At 48.2% G+C, this 16,825-nt stretch overlaps 1 protein-coding gene across 3 annotated transcripts; it reads right to left on the reverse strand.

The window, feature by feature from the left end:
- Positions 1 to 1,681: 1,681 nt before the first annotated feature.
- On the reverse strand, positions 1,682 to 16,818 carry tmem168b (transmembrane protein 168b). 3 transcript variants are annotated; one of them, XM_049008660.1, is made up of 5 exons: positions 16,676 to 16,818; positions 14,603 to 15,836; positions 13,609 to 13,751; positions 12,346 to 12,620; positions 1,682 to 11,324 (listed from the first exon to the last, which is right to left on the reverse strand). In XM_049008660.1, exons 2-5 carry the CDS (start codon positions 15,740 to 15,742, stop codon positions 10,777 to 10,779), a joined length of 2,106 nt encoding a protein of 701 aa, XP_048864617.1. In that variant the 5' UTR covers positions 15,743 to 15,836; positions 16,676 to 16,818; the 3' UTR covers positions 1,682 to 10,776. The 3 variants fall into 3 exon arrangements, with proteins under 3 accessions (XP_048864617.1, XP_048864618.1, XP_048864619.1); XM_049008661.1 differs by having other exon boundaries at positions 16,634 to 16,747; XM_049008662.1 differs by lacking the exon at positions 16,676 to 16,818 and adding an exon at positions 15,946 to 16,626.
- Positions 16,819 to 16,825: the final 7 nt, after the last annotated feature.

Raw genomic sequence — 16,825 nt, forward strand, 5'->3', positions numbered from 1 at the left:
AAATGTGTAAAACAGTCACCTCAATTCACCTGGAATATTCTACTTAAAAAGACACGCAGTCTGTAATGAAATGGAAGCAGTGTTTCTCCCTGAATCATAAAAGAAGATCTATTAACCTCTGCACAGCTCATAGTCACTGATGCCTCCTAATTAATCTGTGTTTCAGGGAGGCTCATCGCCCTCTAATCCGTTACAGAGGGCCGACGCCGAACGGACTTGGCGCGCTGCTTAGGGAGCCGAACGGGGCCAGATGCAGACTCTCCCTCATCCTCTGGACAGTCACGGGGAGCTAATCCATCATGCCAGCATATCCCACAATGCCTCACAGTCCACCAGGTGGCCTTCTTACTGTAAACCAGTGCTCTTCCTCAGAAGAATGACAGGAACACAGCCTTAACTGTCCACGCCCTCAGGAACAAATAAATCTGAGGCCTGTAGAGCAGGTTTGCCCGCTGGCTTAGAATCTTTTTTTTCCCAATGTACTATAGCATCTGGGCATTTCATGAAGGAAATGCCACTTAAATGCAAGTGACAAGGATCAAAATGGAAAATCTGGCAATGACTTCCTGTCCTGACTGTAGCCTCTGCCCTGTGTACATATTGTCATGTGTCAGTGAACCAACCTCAATTCTATTCATTCGCAGTGAATGGCCCACAGCCCCCTCCCCCCACCCCGCCACACACACACACACACACACACACACATTTCAGGGATAATGGGTCACTGAGGACGGGCACATTTACCCCTTAATATCCCACGACATACTCCTGCAGCATGGTTTACACTGACTCACAACACTATCTGGAAACCTTGTATTTTATTGTACTAGTTATTAACCAGGGTTTTGAATCTGATGTTTCTTTTCAGTGTAACAAAATATATATGCTGATACTTCAGTACTAAATATAATCCCAAATTAATACATTAGTGTACATTACTTTCGTTACTGGCTGGTTAACTCATAATTCTCTTCACTACCAGATTAATGTATTTTCCAGAACCCCGGGATAATACCGAATGGCTATACCATCTTTTCATCCATAACATTAGGCCATCGTTAGGTCTTTAAGCAATTGACCACTGCACTTGTCCTAAATTAAGCCCATTTCAAGGTCATGCACTGAAAATAGGGCATTGTGAGGAGTGGCGGGGGGAGTTAGCTCTAACACCTGACCTGCCCCCTGTTTCGAGGGTGACTACATTAACACAGAACACCCCCACGCCACAGAAATTGGTGCGATCCAACCAGCCCTGACATCACCTGAAAACCTCATTGCTTCCTAATACATTACAAGGGACTTTCCACTTAAGTATGAAGCCATCCTTCTCCCCGCCCCATTTCCATTCACAGCCAATCAGCTTGGAACAGCGAGGACAGCTGATAAGGCCTATTCAAGGGAATGCAGTCAAACAATCCAGCATGCACATTACATTCTGCTGTATGAACCAGACATGGGAGTGAGGGCGGGCACCTGCCCTTTTGCCCAAACTATTTCAAGTGACGTTTTTAAAACTGTATTTCCACAAATGCTGAAATATTCACCTTTATTAATGGTCGTCATGTACAACAGAATGCATATAAACCAGAGGGCGTGTCGTCACGGCCACCTGTCTGCTTTTGAAAAACTCATATATAACCTTTTGTTTTTATAAAAAAAAAAAAAAAACACAGAACTGTAATTCAGGCTTTTATTAATAAAGTTTTTATTGGTTTGCATTTTCCTGTGATATCGTTCATCACTGCTTATTGATGCCCCCCCCCCGGTTCCGCTGTCTCTGTTTGTGGTTTTATGTCTTGATTAGAATCACCACAGATATGAGGATGTGACCTTGTGAATCACTACAGAACTGAAGTGCGGCAGTTCTGGAGAGATAGAGGTGACATCTGACCCCAGATCTGCTCCCCAGTGATCTTTGGTTTTTTGGTCATTGACAGCAGAAATGCACCGAGTGTCTCAGGGGCGCCCACTGCTTTGTTTGCCTAAATATAAATATGTGTGGCTACAAGAATTTCAGATGAAACTGCAATTTAGTCTCCTGGGGCTGTGGATAGACAATCAGCCTCCCTCCTTTTCCCAGAATGCCACTGCTGACCTCTCACTGGTCCCTTCAAGAGTGTGTGTGTGTGCACTTGACCCCGAGATGATGATGAGTGAATGGTGAATAGAGTCACCAGGGCGGCGATGAAGAGGAACGACTGGTATTCTGCTAAGCTTGTGGAGGCGACCAATGAGCAGAGAGAGGCCAGGGTCATGTGACTCACATGGTGAGTCATCTGTATCTGTTTGACTTTATCTATAAGAGTCACTCGCCCACAGCTAAGCGTGTTTGCAGGCGCATTTTCTCACAGCGTGAATGTGCTCCACTTGAGGCTGTAGAACAATCCAGGGCACGGCGGTTTATGTGGATTAACGCGTTCGGTAGCATTTTTCCACTACTTGTTATTTTAGATGAACATTCCTGTTCGCAGAAATCCCAGTGCGCCTCATTGAAATGAATCTGTTCGATCGTTAGCAACGGTCAACAGACCTCCTTCTGAAGACCAAGGACGTCGGCATTCCCCAGGAGGTGGGCTGCCCCGCCACGGAAAATAAACCTGCCGTTTGTGGGGATGAGCCACCAGTGTGGGAAGCAGAAATTTATAGGGCCGGACTGCTGGTACGGAGAGTCGACTTTTTTTGGGTCACAACAATAGCGCTAGCAACCGATGTTTTTTACGGTCAAACCTCTAGTGTGAGAAAGCCTTTTTTTCAGGAAAAGGAAGATTCTTGTCTTAAGTTAGAGATGCTGTCCCACTTATAAACAGGCACTGAGCCGAATCACATTCCGTTCAGACCCACAAATCATAAGGCCGACCACAAATCGCCAGTGGGAGATACGCTTTCTGAGACCAGCGCTGACACATTAGGGGCAGAAATCCACTCATTTCAAATGTCCCTGGTTTAAAACATAAAAAATAATGAAAATAAAACTAAGCCATGAAATACATTTCATCACCTGCTTCCGCAAAAGAATCCCATAGTCACCGTCTCCGTTAGTGGCCCTCGTTCATAACCAGCCTTACGTTTGTGACAGACCCTGATTTTCATCATTAAAATAGCTTTCCTTTCATTGTCTGTCCAAAATGTCCCTGTGAATTTCCTGGGTTACTTTCCTTGTCTTCTCTGCATCTAAAAACAATTTCTACAAATGGATGTTTCAAATTAAGGCGAAAATACTGACACCAAAAAACACTCCACAACTGGAATAATCTTGAATAACTGAACAGATTACATCTGACATATTTGGCATGAGTGTCAGTGCTAGAAGCAGCTTTCAATTTAAATCCCCGAACTGAAAATCAGAGAAGAAAGGAAGACCGTCCCAGCCGTGGTGAGCACATCACTAAACACAAGTGGCCTGACAGACATGGATCCCATAATCCATTGGGTCAGTCAATACAGTGGACAGAAATACAGGTAGGTCTCCACCTACCTACCGTCCACAAACTGCATTACATTTTACACAAGCCAGATTTATCCACCCTACTATTCAAGACACCTTATAGCAAAATACCACATAAGCCAAAAAATATACCAGTAATACATACTAAAGAATGGCAGGGGTTAGTGCTGTCGCCTCACACCTCTAGGCCTGGAATCTCCGCCAGGCTCTACTTTTAAAGATTCTGTACGGTATGCTTTACTGTACTTCCCTTAATCCTAGTATCATTCTGGGACATGGGGGGGCTACTCTTCTTGTTGTTTAATGCCATGGCATTAATTAATAGCTGGTGGTGATGATGATGATGGTGATGATGAGGTGGCAATAGGTTATGCATCACACGACAACGTTTTGTGTTATCACTTTCGTACACTCAGATATTTTTGTACGTAAGTCCGGATTTAAGTCAGTTTTGCGTAAGTTAAGAGCAACTTGCACGAAAACCAATCTGCCAAGACTCAAAAAATGACTCAAGCCATCACCGCATCAGTCGGCTAACGACCACCAGGGTTTGCGAGGAAGATCGAATGACGTGTCAGTCGTTCCAGCATTTCCCCGTTACCCGACCGGTGGGACGAGCAGACAGAACCTAGTAGTGAGGCTCACAGTCCAGAGTACGGAAATGTGAAGAAACAGCTTACGTTTGACCTCAATTCAACTTAAACCCTAACCTACAATCAAGAGAGCTGCTGTTGTGGGAACCAGCCGTGAGTCACGGCACCGCGAGCCTGCTGGGGGATGTGGGGGCCGCTTGGAGAGCCCCCAAGCTGCTCCGTCTGCTCCGTCGAGGAGTATTGCGGTGTGTCTGAGAGCTTCTGGAGTGGGAACATCTGAACGAGGCTTTTTCGAGTCAGCTGGGACTCCAGTCGAGGCGAATGCATTCACTTCCCAACCATGCACTGATCTACTGCAACCCATTCATCCATAATGAGGGAAAATACACATATACTCCATCGCTTTTCTACATGGGGGTAGCGTTACATGAGTGTTTTTGTCTGTCTGAGTGTCAAGCGTAAATTTGCCGCACATGACTGCTGCGGTCTGGGCCAAATCGCCAGATGGCGATCCTCAGCTGGAAATGTGACTCAGGAAAAAGCCCCAGGTTTGTAAGCCACGTCGCTCGATTCACACCCCCAGCACGCGGCAAACTCATGCGGCCCTCAGCCGGACTGTCCTCTGAAGTTGGGAAGTCCTCACCCGTGCCGCAGTTTGTTTAGATGTGACCCCTCCACCACTGTCCTGAAAGTATAGAAAGGTACACATCCCCCTCACCGGGCACATTTCCATTATCTAACTGTACTGCTTCTGCATGCTGTGTCAACACTTGTCCTGCTGAGCATTGCCATTAATAGCGATGTAAGAGGGAGGACCCAGTAATCACCAGCAAAGAGGTGTTTCCCTTTGGGCTCCTCGTGACCCTTTACTGAGCAATTAGCATTAGCCACACGCAGAACACAGGATCAGCAAAGTACATACACAGTCCAGCTCTATGCACAGGGATGCGCATAACTGGTACACAAGTCACCTCTAAAAGTGATACGTGCGGCAAGCAATTGTTGTAACAGCACAAATGTGTATGTATTTTATGGCAAGAAACAATCGTGCATTTTAACCTTGTTAGACTGATATGGTAATTTGTACTTCATTTGTGGTATAGAATACACAGTAATTTCTTGTCATATAAGTGCAAAGGCACATAAAATATGTAAACGTTACAACAATCAATTGCCACGTGTATCGCTTTAAAAGGTGAATGCATGCTTCCATCCATCCATCCATCTTCCAAACTGCTTATCCTTTTGGGTCACGGGGGGTCCAGAGCCTATCCTGGAAGCTATGGGCATGAGGCAGGGAACAACCCAGGACAGGGGGCCAGCCCATCACAGGGCACACTCACACACCATTCACTCACACGGGCAATTTAGTAACTCCAATTAGCCTCGGCATGTCTTTGGACTGTGGGGGGAAACCGGAGTACCCGGAGGAAACCCCACGACGACACAGGGAGAACATGCAAACTCCGCACACATGTGACCCAGGCGGAGTATATAAACGCACAGTATATAAAGTAAGAAAGACCATTAACATGGTTGAAAGATAGGATGGCTGCTTAGCAACAGGGGTGCCGCGGTAACCACACGGGTAGAGTGACATGGAGGACACAGGTCAGGGGAAAAGTGGGACTCCAGCTAATACTGGCAAGCAGAAACAATCCCTTATTAAAAAACATTACATAGCGAGCACTGAATAAATCTGATTAAATTACAGATTAGTCTAAAATCATCCTAATTAAGTGATCACATTTTGGTGCTGCTCATTATTTAAGCTTTAATGAAAAGAAGGTACAACTGTATCCAATGTCCATGCGTCATACCATACTGTGGAAAAAAAGTAACACAGAATATCCAAAATGTTACGGGGTAGAAAGGTCTTAAAGGCATTAACCACTCAAACTCTCACACAGAGAACAAAAGGTGTTTAAAATAGTGGGGAGGATATTTTCAATGAGGAAAAAAAATCACGTATCTTGAAAAACTGCCATGACAGCAGTGTTTTTGCCTTGAAATTTCATTATGGGATGGTTACATTTCTTTGCAGTTCAATGCTCCACGCAGTAACATCCTTCACGTTTGACAATGTGCACTTCCCGATCTGTTCAGTCGTTACAGGACCTCACTATGACGTGGGTTCATACTAGACATTATAAGAAAAATATGCTGTCAACCACATCATCCCGCTTTCCGTCATCTCCTATCTTAGATTCGGCACTCGAAACAGCTCCTAAACGCTCGTTCGTATCATATTCTCTTCTATCAATGTATGACCGCTCTGCAGCCAAAACACCGGGCAGTGAGATTTATAGCCGAATGATGACACGAGTGAAACATCCAACGCCCTAGAGAACCAGACAGATCTGTCATAGCGGACTTACATTCCCACTTCAGTCTGACTGATAGCAGGCCTGTGCTAGACTGGATTAACACAAGTAAATATGGATGAAGCGTTGGAGTCCACATGATTACGTTCTGCAGATTAAGAAAGAGTGGGTTACATCACAGTATATAAAACAGGATTTAACCCAAGCTGCTAAATCCGGAGAGGGCATTGTATACTGAGGTAGGGGAAATCTTCAAAATAAAGGAGGCTGCCTCTAGTTCCCATTTATATTCTGAATTGTGACTTTGGTCTGTGGGCCATTATAAAAGATAATACAACTCAGCCATTGCGGGGCTCTGCTGATGTAGATATTTAGGATCATACTGTGCGATGTAAGGCAGACTTCTCGTTTTTTGCGTCAAATCATTAGATCCACGTAAAGTTCTTTTCTTTAAGCCAGCACCACCAAAGCCATTCGAGATAATCTACCAAACAGCATTTTTTTCCTGCTGCATTGCCTGTATTTGTTATGGCCGCCTGGTCCACATACCCTTGGAAGAGGATTCTCCCGTGGCCCTGCACACTTGACGTTAATGGAACTTGCGGAGCATAAAGTATGTTTAATGTGTCTGTGTTTCTTTTTTCTTTCTAAAAGAGCGGTTTAATCTTTGCCTCAGCTCAGATAAAAATAACACTCTCATCCGGGCTGCCAGTCCAACCTAATGCACAGAATGAGAGAAGACTGGAACATGCCAGTGGGGGGGAAGACAAGATGTTCTCCACCACGTCCCCCTCTGCCTCCGTCTCTGGCTAATCTGGATCCGGCAGCTTCCTGAGAGGCATCGTTGTGTCAGGAGGACACTTGTTGACCAGGGGAGGCACGCTGTGGGATGCGGCCATCTTCAGCAGGAAACGTGTCACCATCGGTGTGCGGCACATCGATGGGAGACGTTCTCCATAATCCGCTTACCGCCGGCTTCATCCTCAAACACCTGCCTGGGTCCGAGTATTTTAGAAATTTTTAACAGAAGGAGTCTTTCCGGTCAAACTCGAGAGCACCAGCTGGAAACCTTTCGTGCTGGTAAAGTCGGCACTTAAAATGAAGCTTCGTTTGCCATTTGGTGGCAATAAACCACACATAGGCGGAGGTGCGGGGGGACACACATACTATAGCAGGACTAGATTCACTGCTGACAGGAACATTCATTTCCCCTTCAAACAGTGTCTTTGGATCTCAAAATGCTTACAAAAGGCTGTCCGCGTGCCAACTCTCCGTGACACTGGAGGCGGTCCCATTCCAGCAGCTCACAGCTTCTCTGGAACACGCAGAACCAGCTGGACGCTTAACGCCACACACGAGCAAGCAGTGACCTTTTTGCAGTGGAAAACATCACAGTTATCTCTGACACACACCCTGTGACTTAGACACGTGTATGTCTACCACGTTGCTTTCTTTGCATGCGGGTCAACCATCCTATCCCCAAACATTCGCTAATGCATTTCCACCTCACACCACAATATCACCCTCACACATTATCTTCTCATCTGCTTACCCTCTGCTTACATGTTAACGCAATGGTCAGTCATCTTCATGTGCCCTTCGGCACGTCTTGGACCCTTCCAGCCCCCAGAATTTCTTTTTCTAAATCTCCCACCAACATGTAAATTTCACAGTTAAGAACTCGCTAGGGGAGGATCGCAGGTTTTCCTTAGATTGAAAGTATCAACCCTACTGGAGGCCTAAAATCCTAGAATTGCTCCTCCTTGGTCCCCTAATGTAATTCCCTCATTATTCCTTCGTCCATCATCTCCATGCTTAACTTCGGTACACGGAGCTGATCGGTGATGAAAAGAAAGGCAGGCAGGTGAGAACAGGCTGCGAGAAGTAGCTGTCTCTCTAGCCCTCCCGCCTGAGCCGGGGAATGGTCTGACTCAGCGTTCTGCCGAGCGTTTGTGAGACAGTTTTATTACCTAATCCAGTTTAGGACAAGGAATCTGGCCAGTAACCTAATACGCTTTATAATCTTCACTGCTATGGCCAGGATTCAGTCTGGCCAAGATGGGAAGGGGGAAAAAAAACTGACTTGCAGCAGAGGTCCACGTACTGCGGCAAAATCATACGCAAATCTTTCCGAATTCTAAAAACCATCGGTCTTGCTTTATTTTCATCAGCTGAAAAAGATCTTTCACTATCTATAGTCAGGAAACTGGAATGAGCGCTGAATCACAGAGTTCCCAGAGGAGTGAGAGAAATCTGATGCCGACTGGTAAATAAAAAGGCCTTAAACCGGGAGGATCGAGCCCCTCCTTCTTTACCACATACTGACTTCAAAGTGCTCACAGGTCGGCAAATGAATACCCCGAAACCTGATACCCACATTACAGTAAACCTCTGTGCATAGCAGCACCCACAGACGTACAGTCATGCTGAGGCAACTTCCTCTGGGCTGAAATGTGCCGATGCAAGCAGTTTTGGGTTTGGTACCAGATTCCGGATAATCCTTGTGTTTAATGACGACTGATGGGTAAAAAAGCCTATGGACACCTAACCCTGCAACTTCACTTCCAGCCCCAATAAACCCCGCATGAGTGTCGAACCCACATAAGGGAGAAGATTTAATGTTGGGGATTTAATGTCCTAGTCTGTTGCCCAAGAAAGCAGCATTGGAAAAGGGACGATGGACAAATAAAATGAAAAAAAATCCTTACACTGGTAAAACTCTTGGGGTTAATATGTCGGGTGGGTGGGTTGGGCGATCTCATTACTGTGTCGCAATGCACTTCAGGAAGGTTTCTGCATCAGAGGGGGTGGGTGGCCAGGCAGGTGTCAGAGGGGGGGGGATCAGCCTCAGCCAGAGATAACAGGGCATTTTCCACACATAATGTGCAGCAACAGCAGCAGACTCTGCGGAGTGTGAATGACAAGGGGGTGTGAATGAGAGGAGGCCCTGGCAGAGCTGTCAGCCGAGTGGCTGGGCCACAAACCACCAAGATGGACACTTTGCATATTGGCTATATTTTTTCCTTTCAAAAAAAAAAAAAACAAAAGAAAAAAAGAAAAACAGAAGTTAAGGCATTGTCAAAGAAACCAAAACATAACAAACACAAACCGGGCGGACAGTGCTTGCAGTTACACGTATTTGCATATATAGGAATACACTTTGGCTGATCTGCATATTCAGACTGTTTCATGCATGTAAGAGCCCTTGTCTTCCCCAGTGCTTACTCATAGTGACCTGTCATTGGTGGAGGAGGAGCAGCAAACCACTGTGAAGTTTGCTTAACACAAAGAATTAAATCTAATTGGATGAATAAGATGAGAATAAGACCAAGGCCGGGGCGAGATGGAGACATGCCCTGTTGCTTAGCATTCGTTCCTCAGGGAAGACCAGTCATCTTGCCTTCACGCAGATGGTATCATGGGGTCAAAAGTGTCCGCACGCAACATCAGTTCTCCGTGAAGCCCTTGTCAGCTTTTTATAACCGGAAAATGCGAGTCTGACTCAGGGGTTTAGTCAGTGTGAGGTTAAAGGACAGGTTCTGGGACCAGCTGTACTTGACACCGAGACACAGAGGGAAGATGCCAGCATCCGTCAGCTTCCACCGAAGATGGGGCCAGGCAAAAGAGCGACACGGCGATGGGGAGCCTGTTGACTTTCTCAGCTTTTCCATTAAGCAGACTGAGCCATAATCTACCTCGAAAAACCTTGGGGCAAAAACTAGTGTTGGCCAAACGACGCTTCATGAACCACTTGCTGTATTTTCTGGCCCCACTAGATGGTAGGTGCTCTCTATTCAAAAAAGGGCACCATCTAGTGGGGTCAAAAAATACAGAAACTGGTTCATGAAGCTTCATTTGGTGAACACCAGTAAAAACCATAACTGGAATGAATTCAGAAGTTCAGTTCCAATAAATTATAATATATATATACATCAGCTGTATGTGTTGACTGTATATACAGTGTGTATACATACACACACACACACACACACATATATATATATATAGCCACCTTCAGATTAGTCATCTAGAGTGGGGGGGGGTAGCCTTTCAGCCCTATCCCCCTGACAAGTGATCAAACAAAATGTAATTAAAAGGGTGGGACAAATTACATAGTGAGAATGCGGGCCCTGAGAGGCAGACTCGCTCGCTGTAGAGGTGGACATGTGTGTGAGGGGCATGATACTCCTTAGCCCCTCCCCCAGCTGTGTCACAGCGAATCAGCTGCTACCGTCACAGATGACTGGCAGCTTGGGGCTCCTCCTCCTCAGCACCACCGATGTATGCACCAAACAGCAATGCAAATGTCCGATGACCTTCAGGCAGCATGCCCTGACTGAGGAACTGTCTCATCCTAAAAATGAGCGAGTGGGTAACAAAGTGTAATTTGACTGAAAGGCTCTGGGGGGCTCCACTATGACTTGACAAGCTTGAAGCCCTGGCCTGTGTCCAGCACGGACGGGGGGAACCAGGACAGCTTGAGCCTGCGGAAGCAGCGCAGGCAGACGTTGCAGACCCAGAAGAGGTTCAGGCCTCCACACCAGTTGGCCAGGTGGACCAGCGGGAAGGTGGCACGGGGGAAGTAGGTCTTCCAATGCTTGGTGACGTCGCTGCCCGTGGGCAGGTGCAGGGTGTAGTCGCCCCACCGCATGGACACACCATAGATGGCCAACACGCCGTCGCTGCCCTCCGACCAGCAGATGTCGCTCTCGGGATTGCAGTTATACTCCACCCATCGGGCGGTGAAGTCACCGAGCTGCGGCAGCTCCGCCTCCTCCACGTCCCTCAGCCTCGTGAGCTCCGCCCCCTGCACTGCCACGTACAGCTCGTCCACCTTCCGCACCTCCCGCACCCACGGCCCGGCGTTCTCGTCATCCAAGACCACGATGAGGCGCGAGCAGAAGCCTGCATTCTTCTCCTTCCACCACTCCAGCAGCTGTTCCAGACGGAGTGTGTCGCCACCTGGCAGGACCAGACATCGCGTCAGCCTCCCCTGATGTCCCCCCCCCCCACACCTCCCCCTCTCTCCTCCCCAAGCCTCTTCCCATTGCCTCCGTAGCGGGCTGCATCACTAACACTTTAAAAGCACACAAATCCCTTCTCTGTTCCATCCGCTTCACATGCATGGCGGAATTTTCACCGTCCCGTCTCTCATCTATTTAAACATTTAACATGTCTGTCTGCTCTCTCTGCAAATTTCACTGACTCCCTTCATGTTAACAACTTCCCACGGTGGTAGAAGAGCAGGGCCAACCCACAGAGCGCAACCCGGGTGTCCTCACAGCACGCCATGCGGACTCGTTCGGTGTGCAGACCGACAAATTGACAGGAAATACATCATAAAAGCCATTTACTGCCTGTGATTATATTCTAATGTTTAATTCATGCAGGTGCCCTATTAATAACAACACCCAGAAAACACAAATGCTATGCAGGACGAGACCTGCATCTAAACTGCAAACACAGCTTCCATCAAACCACCCGTCTGTTTTACATTATTTCAATTTGCGTGCTCAACTTGAGCAGAGCTGCGGCGACCATTCAGCCTTTCCCATGAGATCCAAGGCAATCTGAAGATACCCAAGCCTGTAAACCGTGTGTCTTTCCTCGGCAGGAAGAAGCCAGAGTATGCAAACATGGGGAGAACACGCAAGATCCTCACACACAGAGCCGGGACCGAGAGCTAAACCCTCAACCCTTTATATGTAAGGCTACAGCTCCTCCTGCCTCACTGATGCTGAGCATTGATAATTATTAATCATTAAAGTAAACATTAAAGTAATGAGAATCATTGGTTATATGCAATAACATGAAAGAAGACTTTCAGTCATTCATTAATGACCAGTTATGATGCTGAAAGGGGCGGGGACCACAGGGCACAGCTGAAGGCTGATTGGCCGCCTCCCCTGTCACTCAGCAAATGAAAACATATTGCTGGCTAACGACACGGTTGGCCCCTCTGTATGAATTACTGCACCCTTACCGGCCAGGGCCCATTCGCCGGAGCGCAGCGAGTGGCCACTGTAGTAGATGACGTAGGTGTCGTGGCGCGGGCCATCGGCTGTGCGCTGTTCCATGAAGCCGCGCAGCTTGGTCTGTAGCGCGTCGGCTACCATGCCACCCGCCGAGTAGTCGCAGCCATACGTCTCGATCATGTGGTGCGAGAAGAAGCGCTGGATGTTGTTCAGCATGCCCGTGGAGCGCAGGTTCAGCTCCTGGACCAGGTCCGGGGGCAGCAGCGTCGGCTGTCCGTCGAGGCTGGGGGGAGGGGTAGGGGCAGTGCAATGACATCATCAGCAGCGTCATATGCCTTAGACTTGAATTTATTGATCACCTTTGGGAAATTCGTTTGGTCCAGCAGCAGGTATATAGGTATAAAGAGGATAGAGACAGTTAGAGTAAGAAAAGGGGTGTAAAAAATATATGGAGAATATTAGAAAAAAAGAATATTAACAGTTTAGAGCAGCCATATATATAATCATGAATGAGCTGCTCAGTAACGCCCCCTGAGTGAGTGTTGTCAAGCTTAGGACACCCTGGCGTGAGGAACCTCGCGGAGTGACTCGTGCCAATGTCAGCCTGCACGGATAACAGCTTCCGCAGACCGCGATCCGGGCAGATCAAGCAGCGGCACGGAGATCAAAGGCACAGACGCTGAAGGTGAAAACGAGCGGGGGGGGGGGGAATCCTGCAGCCACTGCAGAATCGTCACGGCTGAAGGTCTCATTACACAGAGGAGCGCCCCCTGAAGGAGGCCGTGGTAACGGGGCACGGTGACCCCCCCCCCCCCCCAATCTGAGATCATCCAGCCTGGAGAACCCATCGCCATGGGACTGGACCGGGCTGGCTCGCTCACCCTGACGAGTTTCTGCTAATCCCCAAGCTGACAGAACGGGGTGATCAGGTGACAGGGATGGCGGCAGTACTTGGCAACGATGACGTGTGAAAATGAGCAGACCTGACAGAGAACAGTCTTCCATACTGAAAGAGCCCCCTTAAATATGTGCTGTCTAAGTATCCTTGGTTTGCCCGCTGACCTAAATAAACTGGATCCGGACTATTTTCAGGGAGTCAAATAGTGAAATTGAAAATAGGGCATCTAGCGGTAATAAAGAAGTCAGCTTTCCATGACAAACACTGTGAGCTGGCCTGAAAGGGAAGGGGGGAAACGGCAAGCTCAAGCAGGCTCAGAGGTCTCCAGGCTGGGGGACGTGGGCGGTAGCTCCTGGGGCCGGACGCCACGTACCTGCAGTAATTGGTGGGGATGACAACAGCGTAGCCCACACACGTGCCCCCCAGGCAGTTTCCGAACTCGTGGAAAAGGCTGTGGGCCAGGGTCTCCAGGGGGAGAACGATGAGGAACACACTCATGAAGATTCCATTGGTGGACTGGGGGAGGGAGGGGGGAGCGTATATTATAAAAAAAACAACAGGGGTTCTGTAGGCAACACGACAAGGGCTACGTGACATGTTTTATGCTTAATAAGCCCCTCAGAGTTCTAGCATGGTGCTAAATTTGCACTCAGCACAGACCTATAGACTGTGATATCATCTGTCCTGACAAAGGTGAACACATTTTTAAAGCCCTTATATTCTACTGAATGATTCAGTGATACGACAAAGGGTCCATCCCCAGAGATGAAGCGCTGGGGAAGTTACTTAGTATTTCATTAAAATCGGTAAATATGCATAAAAAAGAGGTCAAACATTTTAAAAATATGCATGAAACTGCGAGTGGATTTATCTGTCATAAACAAACGTAAAATGAAGGCTTACGTTTAAAAACAACAGTGTGTGTGAGTGCTCGGATAAACGCCGTCATCCCCTGCTTTGTGCTCTATTTGTGTTGGGGGGGGGGGCTTCAGGCTCACTATAAATCATTATGGAAGATGGATGAATGAAATCTGAGCGTCTCTGTTCAGGACTCGCAGTCCTGACCGAAGCACTTTCAGCTTGATGCTCCATGCTTCAAACAGAACCATAAATCCAGTCAGACCAGTACTTAGAGGCCCAGCCTTGGAAAAGGAAAGAACAGCCCCATCCAGATCTAGACACATCTCAGGTGAGGATTTCTAACTCTGACTTTGGATTATATATTTTTTCCTAGTAATTTGATGATAAATCATTTACCAGACTGCTTGTAGTTATACAGACGGTTTTCAACCTCGCTATGCCCACACGGAAACAGGCAGGCTTGTCCTCTAGCCCTGCATTGGACATAAATAAGACTGCAGGCTTACCTGCCAGCTGACCGCAGCCAGGATAATTGTGGAGATCATGCTGAAGAACACAAGGCGCTGGGAGATCAGGCAGAAGTGGCGCATTCCCCTAGATGCCATTACCCTGTCCAGGCTTCGTGTGTCGGAGCGCTGAGAAAAAAAGACCCTCTGGCAGTCGTTGAGCTTGGTGTGGAACCCCCAGAGGCTGATCACAAAGACCACATGACAGACGAGCCAGAAGGCACCAGAGATGAAAAAGCCCGGGATCACCAGGTACCATTGGCCCAGGCTGCCTAGCTTGAACCCGGCCAGAGTGAGGAACACCAGCTCCAACAGCGTCAGCGGTAAGACTGAGAGGCGGCGCCACAACCGGCCGCAGGTCAGCAGCGGCAGCCAGCGTTCGGTGACCGACAGGCCGCTGAAGTACAAGTCCAGAAGGGGCTGGCACACCAGCTGGCCCAGGTAGCAGATCAGGCCGTAGAGGTTCGGAGAGAGCTCCAGCGAGGTGAAGAGCACGGCGGCAACCCACACGAAGCATGCCAGGTTGGGGATGGCGAAGAAGGACTTCATCCGCAGGCTGACGATGAGCACGGCTAGCGCCACCGCCAGGAGGATGATGCTGGCCGACTTGTTAAGCAGCAGTGTGGTGCTGGCCACGGCGAAGCCCACCAGCTCCAGGAACTCGGCAGACGTGAGCAGGGCAGGCCGGAAGCGCGTGCAGCCGCATACCCGCTCCACCAGTGCCCACAGCGTCCTCAGCAGCAGGCTGCTTAGTAGCAGGTAGTTTGTCACCTGCTCCTTTACATCAGTCGCTAGGGACGGGCTGCTCAAGAAGCAGAGCAGGCCCAGCAGAAAGCCGAACCAGAGGTGGAACAGGCTCATGCTGGCCGTCTCCATGCTGAAGTAGTAGTAGAGGATGCTGGCGATGCCCAGGACGAACAGGCCCAGGATGAAGATGACCAGGATCGTGACTTCCGCCGTCTTCTCCCAGCGCACGTAAAGGCCTAGGCATATTGCCACCAAGAGGCTAAGGCTGGACAGATAGCCAAGACACCGCACCGAAGAACTGGTGCCGACGTCACGGTTCAGCTCCTCCAGCTTCGTCATCGCTGCATAGAGACAGTGGCTGACGCAGTAGCGGAATGACCTACACATTAACATTCGAGGGTGGGTGACTCGTCACATCCGGAAAGCATCCCCTAGAGGCTCATCCAGGGTATGGCGAGGCAATTGTCAAGTATGTGACCTTAGGGAGCTAGGGGGGAGACAGAGAAACCGATCAGAGTGACTCAGAAATGACGGCCAGGGATATTAATGAACCAGTCAATAGCGGAGGAGGCAGGCGTGCCCACTGCAAAATTTACCTAGTGGGGACCCCCCGGGGCAAATCTTATCGAGGGCTCCTTTTGATCACCCAAAATTCACAACAATAAAAAAGTGGACAAATGTTACGGAGGGCAATCACTCCCCCCGAAACAATACATATATAAAGCTCAGGTTGCGAAGCGGCGCTGACACCGAGTCAACATGCATCCGGAGAGCCGTTTGGTTAGCGAACAGCCGCAGAGGTTTCTCCCGCACTGTTCTACTATGAAACATAAGTTCAGATATAAACTTCAACATTGACTTGGTTATGTGGCGGCGTACTTTTATATGCCAGGGTATTAGTTATTAATCCCAGACTTCAGGCGTTTTGGTCACCGAAGTAACTAGCAGAAGTTTATGATACGGCAGACTTTCATCGAAACCGGTTTCTCCGTATTGCGTATTGTTTTACTTCCTGGTCCTTTCAACAAACATAAATTCACAAAACATCTTTCATGTGCTGAAGTGTAGCGACAGAGGGACTGTGTACCGTTTTAAACTGATATATGAAATGTTTCGATAATTTCGAGCTCATTCCTTAGTTGCCGTTGGGAATGTAACCCAGCAGTTTAACGCCCATTGCGAATAAGACGGTTTTTTTGCAGCCAGTTTCTCTAGTTTTATTCGACATGCTTAAAGGATAAACCCTCATATAAATATGCTGTCGGACACGTTTGTTTAATTTACCCAGAACGGAGCATATTAAAGTTTTTCAGGGGAATTCCATACTTTTTCAGTTGGAAAACTTTCTTTCCTCGTCATCCGCCATGTCTTCGTCAGGCGAGCTACGGTGGCTGGGACGGACAAATAAAGCATTGCGATAAACGCGTTTGCCAAACATGTACGCTTGCAGCGCGAAATCTGTAATACAGACGCTCC

Source organism: Brienomyrus brachyistius, chromosome 3, assembly GCF_023856365.1.
Source record: "Brienomyrus brachyistius isolate T26 chromosome 3, BBRACH_0.4, whole genome shotgun sequence".
In the NCBI taxonomy this organism is placed as follows: Eukaryota; Metazoa; Chordata; class Actinopteri; order Osteoglossiformes; family Mormyridae; genus Brienomyrus; species Brienomyrus brachyistius.

What these genes read in the sequence shown, in the direction of transcription:
- tmem168b (XM_049008660.1), bottom strand. Translation starts at nt 15,742, where the DNA reads ATGTTAATGTGTAGGTCATTCCGCTACTGCGTCAGCCACTGTCTCTAT. An exon ending in ATCCCCACCAATTACTGCAG is followed by an intron (nt 12,621 to 13,608) that starts GTACGTGGCGTC and finishes CCCTCCCCCCAG; the next exon opens with CCTCGACGGACAGCCGACGC. An exon ending in CGGCGAATGGGCCCTGGCCG is followed by an intron (nt 11,325 to 12,345) that starts GTAAGGGTGCAG and finishes TGGTCCTGCCAG; the next exon opens with GTGGCGACACACTCCGTCTG.